The sequence below is a fragment of the Thunnus thynnus genome, chromosome 16, assembly GCF_963924715.1.
Source record: "Thunnus thynnus chromosome 16, fThuThy2.1, whole genome shotgun sequence".
NCBI classification, from domain to species: domain Eukaryota; kingdom Metazoa; phylum Chordata; class Actinopteri; order Scombriformes; family Scombridae; genus Thunnus; species Thunnus thynnus.
In genome coordinates, this window is record NC_089532.1 from 17,738,802 (window position 1) to 17,759,418 (window position 20,617).

The 20,617-nt window shown below is 42.6% G+C and overlaps 2 protein-coding genes across 2 annotated transcripts; one reads left to right on the forward strand and one right to left on the reverse strand.

Annotated features, from left to right (window-relative positions):
* Positions 1-5,130: 5,130 nt before the first annotated feature.
* Positions 5,131-15,059, reverse strand: exoc5 (exocyst complex component 5). The gene is made up of 18 exons (XM_067613392.1): positions 14,876-15,059; positions 14,404-14,498; positions 12,721-12,868; positions 12,405-12,599; positions 10,912-10,976; positions 10,646-10,674; positions 10,412-10,521; positions 10,150-10,194; positions 9,912-10,052; positions 9,744-9,826; positions 9,448-9,657; positions 9,203-9,350; positions 8,941-9,049; positions 8,555-8,675; positions 8,355-8,441; positions 8,091-8,199; positions 7,069-7,284; positions 5,131-6,413 (listed from the first exon to the last, which is right to left on the reverse strand). The coding sequence occupies exons 1-18, from the start codon at positions 14,909-14,911 to the stop codon at positions 6,225-6,227; spliced, it is 2,136 nt and encodes a 711-aa protein (XP_067469493.1). The 5' UTR covers positions 14,912-15,059; the 3' UTR covers positions 5,131-6,224.
* A 52-nt stretch (positions 15,060-15,111) lies between these two features.
* ap5m1 (adaptor related protein complex 5 subunit mu 1) lies at positions 15,112-19,224 on the forward strand. The gene is made up of 8 exons (XM_067613393.1): positions 15,112-15,316; positions 15,470-16,130; positions 16,212-16,439; positions 16,527-16,666; positions 17,520-17,605; positions 18,475-18,587; positions 18,726-18,822; positions 18,907-19,224. Exons 1-8 carry the CDS (start codon positions 15,249-15,251, stop codon positions 18,987-18,989), a joined length of 1,476 nt encoding a protein of 491 aa, XP_067469494.1. The 5' UTR covers positions 15,112-15,248; the 3' UTR covers positions 18,990-19,224.
* Positions 19,225-20,617: the final 1,393 nt, after the last annotated feature.

Here is a 20,617-nt window from a genome sequence, read left to right on the forward strand (position 1 = left end):
TCCTGCTTTGCTCTACTGTAGCTTTCATTCACTGTACTACTCTGTTTTTTAGGTTCATGATGACACGATCATTCCCCTATGGCGTAGGCGTGGAAAGACACCCATCAAGTAGACAGCCTGTTAACCAGGCACTAAACACACTGGAGATAAGAGGAGATTATCAGACTGTTATTGTTCCAAAGGGGAGTCCTCTGTCACAGAGACCTGGCCAGGCTCAGTCAGTCAGAGAGGATGGATGGATGGATGGATGGTACAGTATGTGGTGATTACTTAGGGGGAAGAGGATCCTCACTATCTCTTCCTTCTGTTGTAAGCATAACCTTTGTAGTGTCGCCTCGGGGATTCAAATCAGATAAATATAGATTAGGTATATTTGTTTTTCACATCATATTATTAGAATATTTTGCATTGATGTGTGTAAAATTTACAAAAAAGGCTGTATTTTTAATACATTATTTTTGTTGAATCATAAGGTTTAATCTCTTAGTTTTCTGTTTTTGTTTCCCCTGAAATTAAAATCATCATATTCCACACTGTCTGACAGAATCATATGAATCTTGTATCAGCTGTGTCCAATTTTTTATTTGGACTGTATATATCATTATATATGTATATATCATATATCATACACTGAATGAAATATTCAAACCCATGACACATTTTATCACATTGAAATATTTTAGATATTTAATACATAATATTATACGCCTTTGGTGTCGTTGCATGAGTTTGAAATGTCTGACTCACCTGCTGCTTGTTCGGGAGTTAAAATTGAATTTAAATTATGCTGTCTGTGTTTATATTTGTTATTAGTAATTATCTCACACCTTGCATCTTGATAATTAAATCCGAGATGAAACAATTTAATTTTTAATCAAATAATTCATTCTAAAATAAATATGTAAATGCCTTTTATTTATTTTGCCAGTAATAAAAAAATAAATAAGATAAAATTACAAGTACTATCATAATTCTAGTCTCATTTTTGCAGCATTTGATATACAATAAATAAACAGATTAAATTTGGTGTAATTTGTTGTACATATTTTTTTCTTTGTCTTTTTTCCAATCATTTCAAATCACAGCTATACAGCTATATACATTATCCACATTTCTAAAGTACATAATAAATATATATTTAGATTCAGTATTTTATCTGGATAAAAATAAATCTCACCTTATACATCTCTACCTAACACTGAGACATGACCCTTTTGACCTTTTATCCAGTGTTTTACTTCTGTTCCACTTCCTCAGTAGATAAAAGCGAGGATGAATGGTCTCTGTGGGCATACCAAACACTGAGCATTATTTGATTCAGACTCCCTTGGGTGTTATGACTGGGAAATAATTGTACGTATTTGTATTTGTTTCTTTTTTGCTGTGGTGCGCTCTGGGTAATTCTTAATACCTTCTAGAGATTATACGGTAACTCCCAAACTCCCATGATTATAATTAAGCCTGACTTGGTTATAAAATGAGCAAATACCAATTTAGTTTTGCATCTTGTGAGGGAGCATCTCTGTGTGTTCCTCTGTGTTCCCGCGTCTCCATACATCTTTACATTTCTGAATATGCTTCAGTTTGTGCTTGAATATGCACACGCATTGTGTGTGTGTGTGTGTGTGTGTGTCAGGGGGAAAGTGCTGCAGAGGAAAAGCATATATGGGAAGGTTTGGTTAAGCATGGAGACTGCTATCATCTTCCTTCTGGCAAAAAGAAGAAGAAGAAGAAAAAAAACACAAACATTCCCCCATCCATTCTCTTTCTCCTCCTCATTCTCTATCTTGCACTCACTCTCTTCAGCTTTCTCCCTCTCTCTGTATCACTTACAAAGGCAGCCGTTTCCTCCAAAATGAGGCCACGTACGGAAGGTATGCAAATGAAATCATTGCTCGTGGATTAGAATGGGACACCATATACCCTAAATCATGATTGTCAATCATGGCTGGGGATTAAGGGATATGGGCTCACAGACCTAAAAAAGCAACATTTCCCCCCTCAGGCAGATCCCCATTGTGAGGAGCTCTGAGGAAGAGAGGGCTCCACAGGGGAGGTGAGCAACACTGGAGCACTAGTGCCCCCTTCTGCCTGATGTTCACTGCACCATTTCATCATCAAACGGAGCCAGTCTGAGCAGAAATAGAGGCTGGCACACACAAGCCTATTCATTTACATTCAATGTAGCCGCAGGCAAAAGCTTGATTAGACAAATGCACATGCTTTGGTGATGCAGTGTTTCATCTTCAGTGGAGGAGAGAGAGACCTCATTTGTTTCTCTGGCGTGTACACAGGCTTGGTTCAACATCAGTGGGTTAGGAGGGCCATAGGCCTTACAAACGTAACAGATGTTTGTTTGCCCTGTGAGTGAATGTGTTTAGCACTGAAGTCCCTTAACCATCAGAATCAATTTGTTCTTTATACTCTCACTGTGTGATTTTAATATGTAGTGTTTATGTACTGTATGTTTTTATGTACTTGTACTATGGATGTGCCAATTTGCCAGTCAGTGGTGTATGTTGTATCTATTTACGCATGCATGCATGTAATCACAAGAGTGCATTTTAGACTTTTAATTAAACTACTGTTACATCTACAACAATAAAGCACAATTTTAGCTAAGTATAATTATATCTTATGAAATATACTTAATAGACCCTGGACTCTCAGCTAGAGTGCCAGTCTGTTCCTGTGGAGCAGTCAACCAGACAAACCCAGCCAAGAGAGAGCAAGGCACAGGCACTGGGCCAGGAAATAGCACTGGAAAACACTCCACTACGGCAGAGAATTAATAGTGTTTTTATAGGAGAGAAGGCACAGGGGAGGGTGGAGGAAAATAAGGGACAGAGCACTAGTTTAGCATCATCAAAAGGACGGTGGTGTATGATTGCAAGAATCAAGGGAGAGTTTCATTAAGCCCCATCAGACGAGACCTTCGTAATGAGAAAAGTGAGCAAAGGAGGAGAGTTGGCATCGTTCACATCCTGCACAGTGCAGCTCCTGGCTGCCCAAGACTGAAGGTGGTGCAGCACCTGTGCCATTTTGGCCCCGGCATCACATGGGCAGGAGGTCAAGGCCAGGGCAACATCTGCATCTCATCAGAGAGCCTGGCTGTGTGCCCCATCACCCCACCATTTCCATTAAGTCTGTCACAGAAATCCTGAAGAATAGAAAATAACCATTTTCTATGGATATCCAGTCCTGCTTTCGGTTTATAAACCATTCTCAACTCTACGGCTCAATATTTTCAGTGATCACTGAACTGATCACTAATTAAACATTTGACTCTGATGAACTTTGTTATGTTTGAAAAATAAGAGTCAAGGACATTTACCTGCATGTGAAATCCTGCATGAGTGAAATGCATTCTGCAGTGTGTTTGGTGACAATTACCTGACTAATTTCAACAGGGAGATCCTTAATACCGTCCTAAGTGACTGCTACGGCTAGACCACCTGAGTCATCTTCCCGATCGCGGGAAAAATAAACCACCAAAATTGATACGAGCCGCCGGCACACTAAAGAGCAAATCATTATGCATCATTAGGTGAAGATTTAGTTTAAACGTGTTTAGCAGGAATTAAGCAAAGCTGTTGTTGACATGGATTGACTGCTGTAATGCTTTATTGTCAGTGCTCCAGGAGGCAGAGGGAGGGCCGGCCTAGTTGGGGTAGCAATGTGCCGAAAGCGAGGATTTATGGGATGTTGGAGGACTAGTCGGGTGTGCAGAAAGAGTGGACAAACAGGAAAAGTATGGTTGATGATTTGGCAGAGGAGACACATGAAGGAGGGTAAACAAATGAGGGCATCTGTGGTCAGTGGCAGAGAGGATTCAACAGTAGAATTTAGACATTTGAAGCTTAGCTTGAATATGGATGTTGTTTGCTGTTGTTCCTTGATTAAAGATGGATGCATATGTGCATGAGAAGGTCCAATTAAATATAATGATTGGTACTTAATGTGATAAACTTAGTTTAATGGAACTATCCAATGTTCAACCTTAACTTCATAAATTGACCTGAATGAAATTTCAGGCTTATGTTCCATTTTCTCTGGGTTGAAAAAAGGCGTTGCAAAGGTCAAAGGGTGTTGCACGGCAAGGTCAGTGTACAGGTTCTACTTCAGGGCTCATCACAGTGGTGTAAATGTTACTAGGAAGGTTTCTTGTTATCTAAATAGCTGCAGGGAACATGTTGCAGATGTTGAGTGATGGAAAGGCATGCAGCAGGAAACAGCAGCAGGAAACAGCCTCAACAAGGAGTACAGTAGTGTCAAGGTGTAACATGAACAACAGTGGTCAGTTCAACCACCGACAAGTTTCCTTCTTCTGTCCTTACGCCCCTGTGTTTGTACGTATTGGCGTCTTTATGTGTCTGAATGTGTATGCAAGAGCTGCTCAAACTGACGAGTAAGAGAGGACAGTCTTATCCAGCTCTCCAGTGTTGACAGTATTACTAATCCCCTCCACCTGCTCAAACACCCACCCCAAAAAACACATCCCTCCCCCTCTTCCATGTGCGTGCGCTGGGAGTCCCTGGGGCCAGGCTGTGCCTCTGCCTTCGTCTCCACACCAGTTATCGTCCCTGGCCCGGCTTCGCCCCCCCCCAACCCCTTCCTGCGCCGCGCACATTAATCGCCGCAAAAACAAATAGTTTTCAAATGTTTGGAAAAGACCCACTGTTTGCATCAGGGCCTAACAAAATAATTTTTACAAGCTATCCAGTTGTGATTAGGGCTGAGAGAATTGAATTTATGTGGCATTGATAATATTAATATTAGCCTAATTAATTATGTTGTTTGAACTTGCACAGCACTGTGTGTACCTTCTACACAACACTAACCAGCCGGAGCTGGAACTGAGCTCTCAGGCGTCTCTATCTCCCCGGCTCTCCCCAGTCCATGACTACTGCACACAATTCATCAACTCCTAGATATCTAATCCCCTCTGGCTCTGCTCACTTCCTGAAGTCTAAGAAAGAACTTTACTCTGGTGGCAAGAATTCCCATGAATACTTGATGACTTCTATAGAAAGGAAGACTGTTTCATCTCACTTTGAAAGTGACATTCACAGAGAGAGCTGGCCTAACTTTTGATTCACAGCTAAAGGATATTCATAGGAGGGACAATGATAAAATGCAACATCTTTTTAATGAGTCACAACAGCAGTACAGTGGGAGCAGCTTTGCGTAGCAGACATTTTCAGGCATCGGGAACAAGATCCGTCTTTTGTCTTAAGAGGAGAAGACAGTGACTGTGAACTTCCAATAAGCCCTGTGTGAAGAAGTCCCCGCTAGTTTGTTTCCTTAATCAGCAGAGGTCAACATTTCAATGTCCCCTGACCCAGAAACACAGCAGATCCAGCCAACAATGTCTTTGGACTGTGTGTGTCGCTGGATGAGCAAGTGTTGATCTGTGCAATTACAGTGACACATATTCACTGACCCATTACACCAATCATCTGAGCCTAAGAGGGACCACCCAAATCTCCAGAGAGGTTCTCAGACCTGTTTATAGTTCAGATCACACTTCTCTGCGATGGCCTCTTGACCTCTACTTTGTGGTCAGAGGTCAAAGGTTAGAGAGGTGGTCATGTGTCTCTCTTATCCAGACAGAGCTCTATCTCATGCTTGGTCGGGCTGTCTCTGTTGAGTCCTCTACAGTTCATTACAAAGGGATAGCTGTTCCCAATACAGTGCTACTGCAGGCCTGATGTCTAACTTTACAGTGTGATTGTTGACAATCTCCCTTTACAGCAGCTTTAGGGTATATTCCTGTGCAGCCACAGAATGTATATATATTTGGCACAATCAAAAAAAAGTTTTTCTTTTCCTTACATAAGCACAGAAATCAATGTTGTCCATTTACTTATGTCTGAAATCTTAGCCATGTATACTGGTGATAGATTAGTATTTAAAAACAAATTAAATCTTAAGTCAATACACATTTAAACTTCTTCAGCTTGGAGAAATCAACATGAAGAAAAAAAAAGAAGGTAAACTGCACATTTCCCACATTCAAAGAGCAGTGGCCTTTATGTCCATGATGTACAAAGCAACCCTGGAAAGTCTGTATGCTGGGAACAGACAGACGCATTCTCTGAATGAAGCAGGGGTGGCCATCTCCAAGGTGCATCATCTTATGAAAGCATGGGCATGGGAGGGAGAGGGGAAGGGGGGGGGGACTGCGTTACTGGACGGAGGGCAGCCAGGTATTGAATCAGTCATTAACTGAAGTGTCGGCCCAATCTGGCTGAACGGTAGTCCACTCTGAGCTGGACGAAGGCATGCAGGAGGTTCCGGTCCAGATTGGTGAGCTGCTCACCTGAACAAACCTGCTTCAGGTTGTCAGGGGCAACGACCAGGAGGTTACAGAGGGCGTGGAGTGTGTCGAAGAGCTGCAGCACGAGAGGGACCTGGAGGACAGAGGCACAAAAATATTTACACCTTGTAAAGTAACACATTTATTCCCTGCATATCTGGAAGCCTCTTATGACAAACGCTCCACATGATAAATCGCAGATTTCTAAGGAAAACTTGTATTGCTTTTAAATGCACCGTTATATCTAACATCCACATCAGCTCAGTGTTTGAAAAACTACCCTCATCTCTTTTATGAGTCCATTCACACTTTTATGTATTGCTTAAAGTATTAGTTGATTCATTGATTGGTCGATCAACAGAAAATGTATCACATATCAAATAAATATGTAAAAAAAAATCTAACTTCCAGCTTCTCCAATATGAGAATTTACAGCTTTTCTCACATATCATATCATTATAAACTAATTCCCTTTAGGTCTTTTAAAAGCTGTTGTGATAAAATAGGATGATGAAACCTAAGGCTCTGGGATACGTGCATGTCCTTATTTTCTAACGTTTTATACACTAAACATTTAATTAAATGTTAAAATTATGAAAATAAATACTTAGGTGCAGCCCCTCAAGTATGCAAGGATTAGAGCATTCAGCTGACCAGTTTATTTAATAAAATCACAGGCAGAGCCTTTGTAGGCAGAGCCATGTTTTGCCCTGTGACCAGTGTATCCTGGACCTATGCCCCCCGCTCACCCTGAAGTCCTTGGCGCATCGTCGGTATTCAGCCACGTCGCAGATGGCCAGCATGCCTCCCATTGAGCTGTAGCTGTACTGCTGTAGGTGCTCGTGGATGAGTCGGTGGAAACGAACGCCCAACTCAGTCAGCACTGTATCCACATTTTTCCCATCCATGGACTTCCGAACATGCTCCACCTGCCGACTGACGTAGGCACAAACCTTGGAGCAAGCCTGCCAGACGGGGGGAAACACAGGGAAATTAGATTAACAAGAGATACCGCTTTGTGGTTGCATGCGTCCGCCAACCAGTCAAGTTGCAGTTTACATCCGTGTCTGTCCAGACTCATAATATTTGTAGTGAAGACTTTGAAGAAATTTAATAAAAAAGGTATTAATTGTATTTTCTTTGTATGTGTTCACATATTTGGCCAATAAAGCTGATTCAGATAGAACACAAAATTGTAGAAATGACAGTGGACAGACGTTGCTGCAAAGAAGCTACAAATTCTAAAATGTGTGATGATACATAATGAGTTATGGGGATGAATACTGGCCGGAAAAGTGTTTTTGCAGAACATTATGATGTCACAGTGACGTTGACCTTTGACCTTTTGGATATAAAATGTCATCACTTCATGATTTTATGCTTTTAGACATTTGTGTGAAACTTTGTCATAATTAGCGTATGAATTCTTGATTTATGGCCAAAAACGTGTTTTGTGAGGTCACAGTGACCTTGACCTTTGACTACCAAAATCTAATCAGTTCATCCTTGAGTCCAAGTGGACGTTTGTGCCAAATTTGAAGAAATTACCTCAATGTGTTCCTGAGATAAAGCGTTGACAAGAATGGGATGGACAGACAACCCAAAAACATAGTTCCTCTGGCCATGGCTTTCACCAGCGCAGAGGCATAAAAACAACAAACAAAAACTAAAAGCCAACTTTAGTCAAAGAACAAGCAAGTTATTTGCCAGTTGACTCTGCAGATTTGTTTGTTTTGTATGTGAGCTCAGCGGCAGAGGCTGAATCTCTTACTGTAGTGTACTGGATCATGACGTTGTTCTCGTCCTCAGGCCTGAAATCAGTCTTCTTCTGCTCTGTTGCCAAGATGTGCTTCATTTGCCCCACCATGCAGTTTAGTGTTCTGAGTGTAACAGAAAAGACATGAATTAGAGAATGAATGAGTCATGACTCATTAATAAACATTTATTGTTCCATTATGTTGTTTTGATTGCACATAGTATAAATGATAAAACACATCATATGTAAGAGTAGCTTGTTAGTTATAAACATACTAACCTGTCAATTCCTGTGTCCAGTTTCACTTCCATCTGTTCAATCACCTCTTTCTTCTTGTGCAAGCACTCTGCTAATTTTGGGGATGAGCTGGAGACACAGATTTTAAAACAGTAAATTCAGAGGTCTCCCTTTGATCTGAAAATGAAGCTATTTAATAACTGAATATCGTGGAATATGGAGGATTTTGACCTTTAACTGACCTTATAAGAGGCATGAGCTGGTCATTGAACTGCTTGTCAAACAAGTGAAAGATAGAGTTTGCCTGCTGAACCACATCCAGGAAGTACAGGTTGGCATTCTTGGCATCTGATGAGGGAATTGCTGTAGATCAAAGAGGGAGAGAAAAAGTCCAGACTATAAACTAAAAGATAGATGAAAAGATAAATCAACATGTTCACACATGGAGGAAAACTGCTGCCACCCGCTCTTCATGGATCGAAACCACATAAACACAAAATATAAAACAGATTCTCATTCACAGCAACACTCTGCTTCAGCATCAGACAGTGAGGACAAAGTAAGTCTCCAAGGTCAGCTCAACACAGGAAAGAGAAGTTGTGGTTACAATGAGCTGAGTTGAATATACCTGAAAGGCCAATCTCCAAAGCATAGTCAATGTGCTCCACACACAGATGTTCAACCAGCAGCAGGAAGATTGAGAAGGCATTCTTGGGCAGGTCAGAAGGATCTGAAAGCTGAGTCACCCCAAACAAAAAGACAGGCAACATGTTTAACTCATTTAACCCAGCAGGAGTTTTCTCTCACAACAAAACGAAAATTAGTTCTTTCTATTTGTAGCTGCCGTTACCACACGCCCCTCCAGTCTATAGAAAGCACAAAAGGCTCACCCTGTGGCATCTCTCAAAGGCATGACGTGTCTCCTGCAGCAGGTTGACAACCAGCTCAGGGGACAGAAAGGTCTCCCCATGGGTGTCAATGATGGGGCCCAGGGGAAGGTTGGTGCGCTGTCGGATCCGCTCCTTCAGCTCTTGGATACTGTAGAAAGACATGAATAACGATTGTTTGTACTACATTTTATCTTTGTGCATAACATGTTCAAATAATCAAAACAGTAGGAGAACTTCAATCTGACCTGCCAGTGCCAATTGGACGTTTCTGGTGGTTCTTGGAATCATAGTAGCGCTGTAGAATCATAGCGCCTCGAGTGCGAAGGTATTCCCTCTCCATGTCAATGTAACTCTCCAGGTAGGAGGAGAAGATGCTCTTTATCAGCTTGGACAGGAAGGTGTGCTTGTCTGAGCCCAGGTTGAACTCTGTCAGCTTGGTGGCCAACGCTGTGGTCCTAGAGAAGTCACAATACACACAAAATGTAAGGGTGAAGGGTACTGTGTATACAGAAGGTCAATCAAAAGTGAACAAGCTAATTACCTAGTGTAAAGGTCATAGAGGTTCTTGAGGTACTGTTCCACATCAGAGTGTCGGGTCTCATCCAGTTTTTCCCTTACATGCGCCTGTGGACATAAAGTCAATCAAATATAACGTGACAGCTGAGGCCGGTCTTAATAAGCCTGAACAGATGGGAAACAGTAGAAATACCTGTAATTTGTTTTCAAAGATGTTCTGGATGAGTTTGGCCATGACAGTCTCTGGGCTGCTGAAGACTTCGCCCACTTGTTTGTTGACCCTCTGACAGAGGACTGCTGTGTCCTCAAACACGTCATTCCTCAGGTAGGCCCCCTAGGAAGACCAACAAAGGGTTAATCCAGAATCTAAAGGTGATACAGTCTTATAAAAAAGTGTATCATTAAGTATAAAACAAACTTAATACACTTACTTCCTGACACTGCTTGATATAGACGTCCACACAGTGTGCATAGCCCTATTACAAACAGACAGAGGTGTTACTTTTCTGCAAACATTTATTCAAAGAGCAGATTTAATCCGGCATTTAAAGACAGAAGAAAACTTCAGTGATACTGAACTTTTATGTTATTACATCATGTATGAATTGAGTGGCAATCCTAATTATAACATAACTGTATATAAACAAAAGATTAGATTAAATGTAGACATCAAACATGACTACTTTCCGTCACCTTGAAATGTAACAGAACTGCTGCCACCTCCCGCATACGTCCAATCTCACCCCTGCGCTGGGCAGCAGTGAACTCCTGGATTAACTGCCGCTCCAGGTCATGGTACTTACCTGCAAACACAAACAGAAACACGCAAAATATTATCATTTGTAGCTAACTGTTATTGTATTTGTATTGGGGATTACTGTATCTAGTACAGATTATCATAGGTGATGAGTTTTGTCACAAACTTACTTGCAATTTTTGCTTTAACATCTGCAAATCTGTCAGAGAAAAACATAATTAACCATCGAGGAGACAACTACTAATGATATGCCACTTTAAATTCTAAAAGTTAATGTGTTTTATTTCTTGAAACCTTGTAATATACAGACTTCAAATACTTTATATGTTCTTCGATGGGCTTACACTGTGAGGAATAGTCTACATCACTAATACACTACCTTCCCCTTGTTTGTCAGTGCTCTTGTCTAAAGCTGCCTCCAGGATGCCTGACTTACCTGTCAAATGGCAGCTCCTGGGCAATGAGATGCAGCTTCTGAATGATATCAGCAGCCTCCTTAATCTGAAGGAGAGAGAGAAAGTGTGTGTGTGTGAGAGAGAGAGAGAGAGAGATGTCAAGAGAGGGAAAAAGAGAGAGCACGACAGGACCATGAGAGGTGGACATCCAGACAGAAAAGTGGGCAGGCCACCGGCAGTGTCTCCACTTGGGGGATCATCACCTTAAAGCAGCCCTCCTCCACCTCCCCGTGTTGAACAGGGAGCTGATAACAGACAGGCTGCGCTCACCTGGGCATCGGCAGCAGCAACAGCAGCAGTCCTGACTTAGCAGCACATCCAACTCTTTATTGGCATGCCTTTTCTGAATGGGCTGTAATCCCACAGGAGTCTAAATCGCCTTCAATAATCTGTCCGGCCAGGGATATCTGTCTAAAAAAAGGGGGCCCTGTCGAGAACCCCCCTCCCGCCCCCCCCCGCCCCTCCTGACATACACGCTGGCTGAAAAAAAAAAACCCAGACCTACGAAAGGCCCGCCGTCCGCAACTCCTCTGTTCCCGCAGATGCCTGCCTCAGCTAACATCATTACTCTGCTCCCGTGAGGAGGATCCAGCCTTTCTGCTCGGCGAAGGTTTTCTAAGTATCTGTCCCCCAGCTAAGATTAGCTAAATCCCATGTAAGTAATGTAGCCGTCTCCCTGCAGTCAGGGTTTAGCAGCACTTGTCTCCACGCTGGCGGCCCAGCCCTCCCTTTCAGAAGGATTAGCAAAGCCATCCCCCTTCAGCTATTCACTTGCAGCTTTCCTCTTTCCCCCTCATCTGGAGGTATGCTCAGGAAAGGGAATCTGGCCATATATTTCTGCATGCCTCTCCGGAAAAACTAGCTCCATCTCCAGCTCCCGTCTCTGGGATTGACCCCGAGACTCACTGCTCTGCATCCACTAATGATGTTCCTACTAACAGGAATTAATCTAAAGCATCCCAATCTGTTACTGTACTTACAAAACTGCAAAATCAAACTTTCAGGGGTCACTTGTCTAACATCATCATGGCCTCTTTGTAGGCAGGGAACTAAGTTAAATGGGCTTTTCATCTACTCGCCTGCGTGTTATCACCTCCCTTACATGTACCATCACGCCACAAGCTCTTTCCTGTTGTAATGCCACACAAAGCTGAGGACCAACCAAATTCTCCCTCCCAGACAACATACTGTAAATGCAATTAGAGTTGACATGAGCATGTTGACATCCATGCTAGTCAATCAGCCAGCTATTGTGAGACAGCAAATGACAGTTTATTAATCCAAATTAGCCGAGGGATCCAACTAAAGGGATAAACTTGACAAATTAATATGGATGGTTTACCTCATAATCCTGTTCATTCTCACCTCCAGCAATATCACAGCTGGGGTCCTTGTCAATGGTCTCACACACACACACAAACACACACACACCTCTCCACTGAAGTGAATGGAGGGAAATGTGCAGCACGCTCACCTTGTCTGGGTTATTGAAGACATCACTGCGTAGATCTCCATCCAAGAACTCATTGAAGTAGGTCATCAGACGCTGAGCTTCCACGGCCCTCTGCCGAGGTGTGTTCACCCCCTCCAGCTGGTCGCCAAGGTGACAAACCTTGGTTGCCACGTAGCTGATATGCTCATCAAGCTCCTGGAAATGCTGAAAGGCCACCTGCATTGATAAAGAACAGAGAGGATGTGAAGAATTCATGTGATGTGACGAGTAAATAATCTTTTAAAGCTCAAAGACATTCAAGTGGGTGTCTTTGGGTGAATTTGACCATACAACACACCTGGTTGCTCCTCTGCAAGTCCTGCACTTTGTGGGCAAATTCCTTGGCCTCACGATGACACTGATGTTCAAGTTTCTCCACCCGCCGCTGGATCTTCTCATCTAGTTGCTTCAGTTCCTCTATGTGGTTCTCAAACTCTTCCAACAAACTATCACAGCAGAAAGAAGGTATGTAGATGCAGAACTTCACATACTGATCTAAATAACAACAATCCGCAACATACAACAGGTAAAACACGCAAAAAATAGCTGGAGTAATTAGGTACCACAAGGTTAAATGTGTCCCACTGACCTCACAGTTATACAGTAGTTAATAGTAACAGAATAGTGCCGGATGCTTAATTCCTGGGTCCCCAGACTTAAGAAGCTCTGAAAACTAGCAGCTTCGTCAGCTGCATTTTAAGTGCCATCAGGACTGCAGAGCAAATGTTCTAAGTCAGCAGCACATTTCATAGAGTAGGAAACATCCCAAAATGATGAGTGTATAATCTCTTGACTAATTCCCTCAGCACTGGCTAGAGCTTAAAGACATCTCCCAGCCCTTCCCAATAGACACTCATTCCCTGGCTGGTGACTCACAGTATGGTGGCCTCCAAAGATATGTTGTCTCCGACTCCTCACTAAGAGCTTCCGAGGAGGTGGTGGCAACAGTTTTGTGGAGGAAGTAGATAAGGCAGGATGGATCTACAGTATAGTTAAACTGTTATGGCATTTTTGCTTACGAGAAATAACTTGGTCCCCAAGTGTAAACATAGCTACAAACACTGAAAATGCCATGATGAGTTATATACTTATACCCTCCAACCAAACCATCAGAAAACACCTCAATAACCGCATGAGAGTGAGATGAAGTTTGGTACATGCACAACTTTATTTAACTCGAACAGTATTCAGCAAGTTAATGTTGACGGTTGTAGATAAATGTATAAATAATGTATCTTCAAAAATGTCTAATAAATTTAAAATGTTTGGTTTCTGAAGCCAAAGCTGATTTGAAAGAGGGCATCCTTGCTCTTGACCATATCAGCAGTTCCCACAAAGTATACATAACAGCTGCAGTAAGAGAGAAGAAAATGCAATTTTGGGAGCATAAGGGCTGACATTTTTCTGGCTTACTAGAATATCTTGATTAAATAGAGAAAAAAAAATCTTAAAAACATGAGGGGTGAATTGTGGAACGGGCAATGAAACAAGATTGAATTCGATTGAATTAGCGAAGAGGTTGCATTGTTATACAGCTGAACAATTGAGTTACATTCACACTGAATGTGAGTTTAAAAGCTGCATTGCACATATAAAAAGTAATATTTGTGTGGAAAATATACCATGTGTATCAGAACCAAACTTTTCATTGTCAAAAAGTGATTCCCATACCAGAAGTTAAAGTTCAGTTAATATGAGAATATTTTAAACAGTATAATGTGTTTGTTGTCAATTTTCATGGTGTGAAAAATCTTACTCTTTTTTTATATGTATATAAGACTGCAAAAATGCATTCAGGAGCTAAGTGACCCACTGGTAGTGTTACATTTTGTCATCGTAGTTAAGGTTAAAACCCGGAGCTCTGGACTCTACTGGATTTCTTTGGTTCGTCAGTTTATGATAATATCTATTCTAACCCTAAGGATAAGGGGGAGGAAGATGTGTGTGTACTGTAAATGTGAATGACAAGCTCATACAGTACCGTTTAGGGTCAAATGCTTCAGCTCCTCCTTTGGAGCCTCCTCCAGGAGTCCTCCATGCCAACCTTTCAATGTACTCATCTGCGTCAAAGGGCTCCTGTGGGTAACGTTAGAGCAAGTAGTGAGAGTAGTGAAGATCACCACACACATCAGCAAAACACCAGCTAATAAATAAATACCGTTAAGATACAAGAAAAGACTTAGTTTGTTGACGCTAACAAACAACAAGCTGTACTTGTGTTGACGTTACTGCACATTAACATTCAATAACATTGACGTTTCCCCCGAATGACTCAGATAAAGTACACAAGTCCACCTTTAATTGTAGCTAATAACATGAAGCAAGCATATTCCCAGCTGTTTGAGCCATTGCTGATTAACAATTACACACAGATGATCAATTAAGCAAGAACAGGACCGTTAATGATAGTTAGCCGCCTAGCTAGCCTGACAGCTATCATCGAGTCATTTTACCTCGAACAGCTGAGCAGTTGTCGCCATGTTCAACATTCAGCTGGCGGAGTAGTGAGATGCAGTTTACACGATGGAGCTCAGAGTCGGCAAAACCGCCGACTCCCACATGGATTTGCTAGATTTCAAGCAGTTAAGCCCCTTTGTTGACAGCTAGCTGGTTAGCAGCCCAGCTTCCTGTATGGGAAAGAAGGGTGGAGATAGTTGTTTGCAAGTGCGCATGCGCGTGTGTCGGCTGATCGGCGGCTGTTGTCACATGAAACAGTAGCAGGAAGCTCAGCCGCTGCGTTAGTGAAACAAATGCATGTCAAAATGTTAATATGTTGTAAGTCACAGAATTTTCTGTAAATTGAGAGACTGAAGTGCGCCTGGACAAATGAGTGTGCGTGCTGTGTGGATTATTTCTCAGGAGAAGGGAGAAAATGTGTCAATACGCTTTTCGAGGTTTGTAACCGACTTGTAATTGTTTTCATAAATACACTTCCCGTTTATGTAAGTGTAGATGACTGCAGTAGCGTTATTATATCATGAAACATCTGCTGGCACATTGCTTTGAGCACACTGTGTTTACTAATGTCTTGTGTCTCCCCACAATAGGAGGTTTTCTACTGTGGAGCACCGTGCAAAGAGCCTGGCAGGTTCCTCATATGTAGCAGTCCCAGAAGAAAGCACTGTGCTGCAGCTCCTGCTCTCTGAGCTGGGGCTGTCAGACTCACACAAGTCATATGTAGCACTCAGAGATGATTGCCTCCACCGTCAGCGGTCACCAGCCCTGGAGCTGCGTGTGGATAGTCCTGGAAAGGGAGCACTTTGGCCAGTGTTGGCCATCTCTCAAGGGCCTCTTATCCTAGCTTGCCTGCCTTTAGTGGATGCCCCTGCTGAGCCACGGCCACCTCTGGCCAGCCTGTTGTCAGTCTCCCAGGGCCTCACGCTTCTGGCAGGCCTACAGACTTTTCTACTCGGCTCTGCGAGTAAGCCTGATAGTGAGGGGCTGGCCTCTCGCCTGGCAATGCTGCCCTCTGTGCTCCTGCAGGTTTGTCCACTTGGCACACCATTGGATGTGCCACTACTGGGGCCACCAGCTACATCCACAGCACCCACGCCTGCTGGGAACCAGAAGCAGCCAGCCTGGAAGACGGGGCTACACCGGGGTCGGGCTGTGGTGAACGTAGTGCTGATAGAGACAGTACGTTCTATGCAGTATGGTAACCGGAGTAGACAGGACCTGTGGGATGTCTACGGCACTGTGACATGCAAAGTAAGTGCAGTTTAAAGTAAAGAAAGAGTAATAATTCTTTGTCTTTTGTTCTACTTACTATGTTTGTCCTTCTGTCAACAGTGTGAAGTGGAGGGGGTGCTCCCAAATGTGACAGTGACCCTCACTCTGCCACCAAATGGTTCTCCACTGCAGGACATCCTGGTCCATCCCTGTGTCACCTCACTGGATTCCAGTATCCTGACTGCCAGCAGCGTTGATAACTGTGATGGCTCAGCTTTCTCTGGGCCATACAAGTTCCCCTTCTCTCCTCCCCTGGAGCCTTTCAGACTATGCAGCTATACATCTCAGGTAAAAACATACAACACATACTAACATACCCACACATTAGTCTGAATATCTCCAGCGATTCCTGTTGAAATATTACTCCTTCATCAGGTCCCTGTTCCCCCCATCCTTGGGTCATACCAACTGAAGGAAGAGGCAAACCAGCTGCGTGTGTCAGTAACTCTCAAACTTCATGAGAGTGTAAAGAATAGCTTTGAGTACTGTGAAGCACGCCTGCCCTTCTTTAACAGGTAAAGAGCACAAGATGACATAAACAGTTTAAGTGTTCACAACATTGAGAAATCTGTCTCATTATGACCAAAAGTAAATACATGCAAATTGTCAAGTTGGCTACAGTGTCCTAGTCTTGCCAAAACGTATTCTAGCAGCAATCAAGTAAAGGTATGTGTAAGATAACTGTTTTAAAAAAAGGTTTTAAATTATTGAACAGTGACATTAAAAGCACCAGTTATTAGAGTAGCACAGTATTCTAAAAATAAATGTTTTTTGGTCTCTTGCATTGGACTTCTGTAATATGAAACAGATCCTTCCTGTATCTTTAGTTGGAAAAAAGCAATAGGCACTCCTTTTTGCAGAGTATCTGTGCTGGTCTCATGACAGAACACAGAATAACTCATTAATCTGAATAAATGAGGCCTCTGACAGCCAAGTAATAATCTACCCTCCAAATCTCAAACTTTACTCATTATGCGCAACTGTGTGGTAAAACACTCCTCTCACACAATTTGCACAAATGTCCCATAAATGTTGTTTTAAAAACCCTTTAACATATTTTTTTATCAGCAGACTGTTCTGCTGTGAGGTTCCCACATGAAATACATTGACAGTTCATTGTCCCTGTGGGTGTTCTTGTGGAGCAGAGATGATAAAATTCTCTCATTTTAATAATGATCCAGTATAGATAAACAGTTCTCCTGTGTCAAATCTGCTTTCATCACTTGCCTCTGTGTTGATAAATCTTTTTGGAACACCAATTAAAGTGGCCGAACCAATGAAAGCTTTCAAAAGAATTTGATATAAATTATTTCAGTTCAAGTTTGCACTAACAAACTTGCTTGTGGACTCTTTTTTTTGTGTGTGCAGGGATCAGATGGGTGTTGTGGATATGAAGGTGAGCTCCGGACAACTGGATGTTTCAAAGGAGAAGAACCTGCTGGTTTGGGTCCTCGGTAAGCTTTGTACTCCAGAGACTTAAGCTGCTTTTCCACTGCATGTTACAGCTCAGCTCAACTCGACTAGACTCTACTCACCTTTTATGGTTTTCCATCAGACAAAAGTTGTAGATAGTACCTGGTACCCAGTACTTTTTTTGGTATCACCTCCGTCGAGGTTTCAAGCAAGTTGAGTGAGGACTAATAGGTGATGTGAAAACACTGCAGACCACTGATTGGTCAGAGAATCGTCCCTAGAATCATCACTTGCTTGACACGGGACATCCTGCAGTGGAAAAGCAGTAAAAGAGCCTATGTTTCCACAGTAAATTAAGTAAGTTATTTGTTTGTGCTTTAGAACGTAACCGCCATTAAACAATCAGAAAGTTATGTTTTATCTCTTTCATTCACTGCTACTTTGTTCTCTCTACCGCTGCTCCCTCTCCTTGACCACAGCTATGTTGTCTCTCTCTTTCTTTCACTCCTACTATGTCTCTTTTTCTCTCATCTCCTTTAAAATGAGTCAGGAAGCCAACAACAAAGCCTCATTTTACTTTTAACATTATCAAACAAAGAGAAATGTCCTTCCCTCATCCTAAACTGGTCCTAAATCAATACTAAAGCACTTCCTTGTTTTATGAATGAAGTAGTATGCAAGTTGAAGCAGCCATACTGTGTGTGTCCGACCAATCTGTGACAGTCATCCCTGCAAACCGCACCCCTATTGAGGGGGTACTATCTGCAGTGTGTAGAGTAGAGTAGAGTAGAGTTGGGCCGAGCTGGAACCATTTAGATGAAACACAGCTTCACTGTAAAGAATAATGTTTACTGCAGCTCAGTATCTGAAAAAAAAACAATGATTACTTTTCACTTTACTTGATATTCAGGACAAAAGTTCCCTAAATGTCGTGAGGTCACGATGGAAGGCAGGATCAGCTTTTCAGGGCCAACACCAGGACCTACTGACCCCCTCTGCACAGAGCTCACAGCCTATATTAAAGTAAGTCAATATAAGTGGCGATAATCATTATCCAGTTACAATCAATACAGCACAGTTGTTTCTTACTCTCACTCTTGGCCATCAAACTTTTGGGACAGAATTGTAAAGTGATTAACAATTCCAACATTATATTCACAGTTGTATTTCAAAGTGCCTGACATGACGCTATCCGGATGTTGTGTGGACCAGCATTCAGTGCAGGTTTATTCCTCTGCCAAACCACGGATTGTAACATGTGAGTTCACAATATTCTTTGAAGCAATGTTGGATGCATAAACATTTGCTGAAACTGAAAGCATTTTTTCTGTCCTATCCTCAGCCCGAGAACTTCAATCCAAAGAGTACTTCATATGGAATTCAACAGGCACTGCTCCAGTATCCTCTGGACAGATGATGCTGTAGCATGGAGAGGAACGCAGTGGAAATGTGCACCGTGTACAGTTTTGGGACTGAAGAGGCTGTAAAGAATATATAATATAGTAGAGTGATCTAGATCCGATAGTCGACCCCATGAAAACACTTTGTTACTATTCTGTTGTTACTGGAGAGCTCACAAATGATCGAAAATTCTGCCTTTCAAAATAGTTTGTAGAGTTTATAGCTGCTGGTGATAAAGCAAGAGCTGATGGGAAAGTGGTATTGTTGGCCCTAACATGTTATTTAACATTCACATGTAAAATACTAGAATAATTTTCAAACTCAACACAGATCACATTGCACAAAGTTAAAGGAAATAGTTTGACTGGCAGAAGTATTAGTTTTGTTAATGGATGGCTACTACTAAAATAGCCGCTCCTGTTGTCCAACTTCTTTTATCCCCCAACCTTCACCCTCCCTCAGATTTATCCCATCGCAGACACAAGGGCCACCCCTTGCTCTGACAGTCCCACTTCAGTGACTCTCCATCAGCCGGATAATTAGCAGCTGGGGCCTTGTCATCAGCTGTTGTGGGCTTGGAGGAGAGGGGCGGCTGGGCTGTGAAAGACCAGGCTGCTCTGGCCAGTGTCTTGGCTACAAAAGGCTCCTCTTTAGAGCTGGCAGGAGGCCTAGCCCCCCCCACCTCCTCGCCTCCCATCACCACCACTTACCCCTACCCCTTTTGACCCCGTCCCCGCCCTGTCAACTAGTGGCTAGTTTGAACACAACCTCTCCAACCAGACTGTGATTGAGCGCTGACCCTCAGAGACTTTAAAGTAGCCGGTCCCATTCAGCTTGCAGGACCCGCCTAATTGGTGAAAAAGTCACAAGGATGGTAATTGTTGTGTCGCCTCTTGAGGTTGCATTGGTGCTTTAACTCAATTAATGTAGATCTTTAAGTATATGTTTTTTATCTTTGTTGTAGTAACACAATTGTCAGGTTAGACCTCTCTTTATTGTCAACACTTAATTATAAAAACATCATTTAAAAAGTTTTAGATGTTTCTCTGACCTGAAATATGACGAGGTACATATACTAACTCTGTTACATTTCTACTATAAAAGCACCACCTCAGTGTATTAAGTTGAATGAATAACAAGCTGATGAAGGGTTAAATCAGAGGAGATTGTGCCCTGCTATTCCACAGCGGCCAGACTCCTCTGAGTGCCCTCATTGTCTGCTGTTGGCCTCTTGTGCCCCTTGCTGGTCCAAATGCTACATTCTCACGTGGATTTCCACTCAGAAGGCTGACCATGACCAATCCTCTGTCAATTGGAACCAATTGCTCACACGGCATCCTTCACCTTCTTTTTATGTAGCTGTGCGGAGTGGCAGACACCGAGACCTCTCGGCTCTCCCCCTCCACGATGATTTGGCTTTAAGGCCCAGTGTGTGTGGCTAGCGAACTGGAAAAGGAGAAGTTTTTTTTGAAGAGTTGGGCCACTCTAAATCTCCTCAGTATCCCAATATGTGGTCAGTCTGGCTCCTCAAGTCTGCAGTCACCGACCTCTCACTGGCAGACTTTGCTTTGTTGATTGAATGGCTTGCTAAGTAGATGGACTCGTTTTAATGTGTTGCTCTGCTCCAGTGCCTTCAGTCCAAACCTCAGGGC

Bases quoted from the DNA above. Each gene is read 5' to 3' on its own strand.
- exoc5 (XM_067613392.1), bottom strand. From the start codon at position 14,911: ATGTTGAACATGGCGACAACTGCTCAGCTGTTCGAG. The intron at 14,499-14,875 runs GTAAAATGACTC...CGTTACCCACAG, and splicing joins CAACTGCTCAGCTGTTCGAG to GAGCCCTTTGACGCAGATGA. The intron at 8,200-8,354 runs GTTAGTATGTTT...TGTTACACTCAG, and splicing joins CTGGACACAGGAATTGACAG to AACACTAAACTGCATGGTGG.
- ap5m1 (XM_067613393.1), top strand. From the start codon at position 15,249: ATGAGTGTGCGTGCTGTGTGGATTATTTCTCAGGAGAAGGGAGAAAAT. The intron at 16,131-16,211 runs GTAAGTGCAGTT...TTCTGTCAACAG, and splicing joins ACGGCACTGTGACATGCAAA to TGTGAAGTGGAGGGGGTGCT. The intron at 18,823-18,906 runs GTGAGTTCACAA...TCCTATCCTCAG, and splicing joins CAAACCACGGATTGTAACAT to CCCGAGAACTTCAATCCAAA.